Source organism: Notechis scutatus, chromosome 1 (assembly GCF_049901735.1).
Source record: "Notechis scutatus isolate UNSWTSFEM ecotype Mainland chromosome 1, rNotScu1.2, whole genome shotgun sequence".
Lineage (NCBI taxonomy): Eukaryota > Metazoa > Chordata > Lepidosauria > Squamata > Elapidae > Notechis > Notechis scutatus.
Window position 1 is genome coordinate 302412605 of NC_142009.1, and position 6000 is coordinate 302418604.

The following is a 6000-nucleotide window of genomic DNA, read 5'->3' on the forward strand; positions in this document are numbered from 1 at the left end:
TCTAATGCCCTCATAGGAACATCAAATACAATGTTTCATCAGACCATTGGCCAAATTCTGATTAGATAAACTGCTGAAATCTAGATTTTCACTTTTGGCATGTATTTCAACCCTTTTTATGACTGCAGCCTCGCCCCCCAAAAAAGGGTCCGTCCTCTTAGAAAGATGGCCAAAGTTGAACAACATATATTTTTAAGTGTAATTTTATTCTTACTTTTATAAGTCCTATAATTTCTATTGGGCATATTTCTAAATAAGTAATTGAGCAACCAATTCAAGTGATCCTTATGTCACTGGTTGACTTTATCATGTAAGTGTGGAAGTTTCAAGTTTCTTGGTATTGTATTCCAAGAGCAGCAGTTCTGAGCAAAATACGGACTCTCTGAATTAATATGAGTTTTAATATTTTGGGTAATACTTTTACTTGTGAGGGCTTACCTAATGCAAAAGACCCATGGATAGGATAATAAAGAGAGTTGTGCTTGGCCATATTGCACAAATGAGTAGAAGCTATTTATTTATTTGTGGGAAATCTCCCTTCCCACTTTCTTGTTCCATGTCTTCAAATCAGTCTTGGTGCCTAATGACTACATAGTCATTGATTAAGATTGGGCAGTGCTATGGAACACCTATTCACAATGCTTCAAAGCAGTTGTGTATTCCCCCAAATTGTTGGTAATTGCAGAATAACCACAGTCCCAGAAAGAATGTGTTTATTTTAAAGAGCAGCAGACAGACATCATATTCTAATCCAAAGCACTGCATAGTTTTAGTTTTTAACTATTTTAACTATTTTAAGTATAACATCAGGAAACTCCACTACTGATTTTGGCACAACTTATTTTTGTTTCCAATAGTGAAGGAAACTTCAGAGGATACAAAGTAAGTTTTATTGTTAAATACAGTCTATGAGGTTTACCCTGTTCATAATTTTTCTCTTTCTTTCTTTCTTTTCTTTCTTTCTTTCTTTCTTTCTTTCTTTCTTTCTTTCTTTCTTTCTTTCTTTCTTTCTTTCTTTCTTTCTTTCTTTCTTCTTTTCTTTCTTTCTTTCTTTCTTTCTTCTTTCTCTTCTCTCTTTCTTCTTTTTTCTTTCTTTCTTTCTTTCTTCTTTCTTTCTTTCTTTCTTTCTTTCTTTCTTTCTTTCTCCTCTCTCTTTCCTCTCCTCTCTCTCTCTCTCTCTCTCTCTCTCCTCCCTCCCCCCAAACCATCAATCATTTATACAAGAATCAATTACCCTAAATCTTTACTGGTATTTTGCCAATACTGAAGGATGTTTCTCTTTTGCAAGTTTTAAACTCTTGATGCTGTTTAAATTCTTATGAATTATTTATAGGTTACCTTTGTGAATTGTATTTTTATGCTGTTTTTACTATTGTTGTCTTACCTAGATTATTTTAATTCTGTTAGATCTTGCAGGTACTTTGGAGGCTTTCCTACAAAGGGGAAAAGTGGAATAAAAGAAAAATAATCTATTTGATAGAGTCTAAAGAGGCCAACAGATACAATCTCCAGGTCTCCCTTTCATCTTGTATTTCGGCCAATGTTAGTAAACCATTTGATACACAAATATAAATGGAGTAAGTGGATAAAAAGTCAACTGAGGTCTATTAAAGACATCGTATCTTAAAATCACTTGATTACTTGGAGGAAAAACACTAAATTCCACTAAAATCAGCGAAGTGTATGTTCTTTACATTTCTGGCTGAAATCTGTCATAAGCTCATCAATATATTATATATATATATTTCACAACTTTTTTTTCAACAATTCTGTATAGCATATAAAGTTCTTCCTTTGATCCTTGTAGCTAAATTAACAAGGAACAGTAAATCTAAAAGCATTTATGCTAATTCTGACTTTCTAAAATATTCCATGGAATAACAGAGATATCAGATGAAGCAATTAAGTTTTCTTATGACTGTATAAAATGTATTTGGGGTCCATTTTAATCTTGCCATGAATTAATTAATTAAGATTATTTATTCAGCTAAACATTTGTTTTGTTTATACTTTCAGGTGGAGTCAAGATATTTTGTAAAGATCACCGGCTTTCAGCTTGCTTCACTTTTGTTTCAGAATATGCTTTAATATGAAAAAAAAAATACCATGAAGGAGACAGATGGTTACAAAACTTGTAAGAAAAATTCTCAAAATCCCTTATTGGTATAACTCTTCCAGAAAATTAGAACAGAGGATATTTTTAAGAGTGGTAGCATCTAGATCAGATTAACCAATCCAGTATGTCTAGGTCAAGCAGCAGCCACTAGAATTCTCATGAGATGATATGTAAGTATCTTCTATTGGCAACCAGGTCTTTCCAGTTTCTGTGAACATATGACAAGGACAAGAGGCCTATTGTTTTATGACTACTGGTTACTTAGCTCAAAATTTTCTTTAGTAACTGGCAATGGTTATAGACATGGGTAAGTGGGGGAGGTAAGGAAGAAGGAAAATGAAAAAAAAAAATACATGTGATGACACAGCCCACAAGTGCTATTATACTTGCCTTGCTTGCTAGGAGTGATTATCCTGACTCCAGGTGCTTCATGCATCTGTTGTCATTTTGGCATCACCGTGTTTACAGCAGTTGCCACTGGTTCCTGGTTTTAGACAGGAGTTTTCTATTCATTGTTCATATCTCTAGCCCTATCTGGGAATGTTAAGGACTGAACTTAATCTTTTACATGAAAAATATGAACTCTTTCTTGAAGAATGGTTCTTCCTATTTTCATCCAGAAAGTATATGAAGTGTTGCTTTGTGACTTCAATCATTCAGACTCATTCCGGTGCAAGTGTTTTGAGGACTAAAAAATGAAAGATATTCTATAAAGCAAATCATACCGCAAGGTCACATGACTTACAAGGGCAAGAATGGTGACCTGGAATTGTGGGAAATGCAGAATTCAATATATTGTGCATTGCAGAAGGCCGACAGGTCCTTTCTTCATCTGACATAAAGCAGAACCTTTTTTCATATAAAGATAATTGATTTAAGTGAGCCAATGTTATTCTGGGTTTCACTACAGATGTTGAATCATTAACATAGGACTTTGGACATTCCATCCTTAAAGCCCCTTAATAAAATATGGCTAGGGGAATCAAGGCCAACATAGAAGGATTAGGCAACATCATACTGTGTTCAATGTATGTTCAACTTCTCTCCCCTTGTTTAAAAATATTATTGATTCACAATGTAAGTACATATTCTAGAAAGCATCAGAAGCGTGAATATTTGTCTTTATATTGTAAAATAGCTCCAGTAATTTTAGCTCCCTGAAACTGCCTTTCTACAAGGCAGACTGTAAGGTCCTGTTTTTAGCAATTCCCCTTCCTTAATCATGTCCCAAAAGCTTCCCTGAAAAACCTTCATTGTAATATAACCTGTTATTTCATCTGAAAAACTATGCTTTTAGCCAGGAATGCTTTCTGGAGATAGATAGTACAGAAACTTTTATTGGCTTTAGATGATAGCAGATATACTTGAGTTGACTTTTTCATATGCCCCAAGAGACGATGAAATTGCTTTTTCAGAAGCATGATGCAGAAGAAAAAGTTACACATGTTTGCAACAACGTATCATAATTTTGCCTACATTTTTCCTTGCTGTGTCTGCCTGGCATGTTATTTTTCTCATTTTTTAAAAAGCCATTTAGAAAGAGGCAGAGAGAAAAGAAAAACCGGAGAAAAGAAGGTGCACTTGCAAAACCTCATTACATAATAGTATGGCAACTTACAAAGTTTCTCCAATCCAGGTTGTTTGGCAGGAGTCCCACCAATCAGCTGGCCTTAGATGGTCACCCAAAATGGCCCAATGGTGAATTTCACTAGCGAACTATTAATTATTTTCTATCAATTTCCTCTGAACTCAACACATGGTTTGAGCTTCAGCTGCTATGATGCATTTCACAGATATTTCACGGGCTACCGATTAATCGAAACGTTACAGTTACAACAACAACAAAAAAAGACAGCTTACATACTACACAATTTAAGTGCCCTCCCAATAAACTTCGGGCCTCCAAACAACCCCCCGACCTCCCACCGCAGCTCCAGCGGCAACTATTTTATCCTTGAAGCCTCTCTACACGACATAAATGCAGTACCGAGACTTTATCTTTTTTTCTTTCTTTTGACTTCCAAGCAGAGCAGATCAAAGTGGCACGTGAAAAGGAAACAGCGCTCAAATGCACGGGCGGAATTAAGGACAAGACGGGGGGGGGGGTGGAGGGGGGGGGGCAGGGGAAGGAAGGGATCCTAGTTTGTTTTTTTAAAGTCTCTAAATCGAATCCATCTGGCAGCCCACTCCTGGGCACAGGCGTATGCGCGCGCACACATGCATGCAAACATATACACACACACACGCGAGGAAGTAGGGGGGAAACACACACACACATTTATTAATTTATTTTTACCTTGTAGATTTTGGACTCTGATGTCGCTAATCTGTCCGATCAGCTCCTCCCGCTGAAACCAGTCCCATTCGCTCCCAGCCATGAAGGATCGGGCAGACGTGCGTGAGGATGGTTAAAAACACCGCGGCTGCTAAAAGCGGGGAACCTTTCAACGCACTTCAACCTTCCCTCCCTCCCACCCCTCAAAGCAAAACTGACCCTCGAAAGGAGAGAGGGGGGAGAGAATGAGAAAGAAAGGGAAGGGGGAGGAACTGCTTACCAAGAAGGGAAAAAAGAGGGGAAGGGAGAAGAGCTGGACGGAGAGGAGAGGAGAGGAGGGGCGGGGAGAGCCAGAGCCACCGGTCGTCCGCTCCAGACTTCACTTACGCGAACCCGAAAGAGGAGGCGGGGAGGGAAGGAGGGAGAGCGGAGGGCGCAGGTGAAAGGTAGGGGCTTGTAAGCAGATCCAGAGGCCCCTCGCGCGCCCCCCCCTCTTCCCCCGGTGGGCTCAAGTTTTTAAAGGGCGGCGATGGTAACTCCTGAGGTTTCTAAGCTGCATCCTGGGATGTTTCTCACTGACGTGACGCAGCCGCAAGTTTGGCTAGAGAGAGAGAGAGAGAGAGAGAGAGTCGGGGCTGAGGAACACGCACGCAGCTTCAGGTTAATGTTTACTGGAAAGCAGGGCGCGCGGAGCTCACTCCAGGCGCCCATTCACGCGCCTCGCTCGGCTCCCAGCCGCGCCTCGCCTCGCCGGGTTCCCGCCCCTTTCCTGCAGGCCGGCGGGGGGGGGACCACCCCGAACCCCGATTCATCATTTTTCGACCTCCAATTGGTTAAGTGGGGGGGGGGGCGACGAGGCGGAGGAAGAGGAGGGGAGAAGAGCTTCTGCCAAAGGTCGACGGTGATTCCGGTGCCCGTCAGCAGCCTCCTTTCAAAGTGTTGGACGGCGGTAGTGGCGGCGGCGTCCGTTCAAAGAAAGGTTGGGGGATGGTGGGGAAATAATAATATGTAAGCTTTGCTGTCTGGGTCGGGGACTTCAAGCCGTGCGTGGCGGCGGAGAAAAAGAAAAGCGAGCGCAGGCAGGAGATCAAAACCTCCCAAGCTGCGAAAGAGAGAGAGAGGGAGGAGGAGAGAAAAGTGTGGAGGCGGAGGAAAAACATACATCTCTAAACGGCAGGTTCTGCGAGCCTTCGGACTTGAGCAGAAGCGGATAAACGGGATTTTTTTCTTTCTTTCTGAGTCTACCCCTTGGCTTTAAACACAGAAAAGTGGCAAATAATATTTCTCTCTGTGGCTCTGCCTGCTTGTATCTCTCACACACCTGGGCCTTATTTTCCCCTAAGCATTTTTTTCCACAATTTGTTGCACTTTTATTTACCATTCTGGTTGGCTCTGGAGACAGTTTGTCATTGATGATCACAGGACACACTTGTGGTTAGCAAAATGATGTCATTTTCTGGGTACAGATGAAAGAGTATAAGTTTGCCAAATGAATGGGTTTACTAGTGAAGGACTCTGTATCCCTGGATCTTTGCCGTCTAACATAATCAATATTGTTGATGTTTAAATCAGATGCTTTTTTGGATGCCAAGGGCTTTAAGGCACAGAG

General features: G+C 40.7%; 1 protein-coding gene across 2 annotated transcripts in view; it reads right to left on the reverse strand.

Annotated features, from left to right (window-relative positions):
• CLMN (calmin) overlaps nt 1-5520 on the reverse strand; it is an 87833-nt gene extending 82313 nt beyond the window's left edge. The window contains exon 1 of one of the 2 annotated variants that reach the window (XM_087952117.1): nt 4413-5520. In XM_087952117.1, coding sequence (XP_087808243.1) covers nt 4413-4494 — 82 coding nt within the window. In that variant the 5' untranslated portion in view covers nt 4495-5520. Of the gene's footprint in view, nt 1-1384; nt 1429-4412 lie in introns of those variants that run through there. The other variant, XM_087952118.1, reaches the window with a different exon arrangement.
• Between the last annotated feature and the right edge of the window lie 480 nt (nt 5521-6000).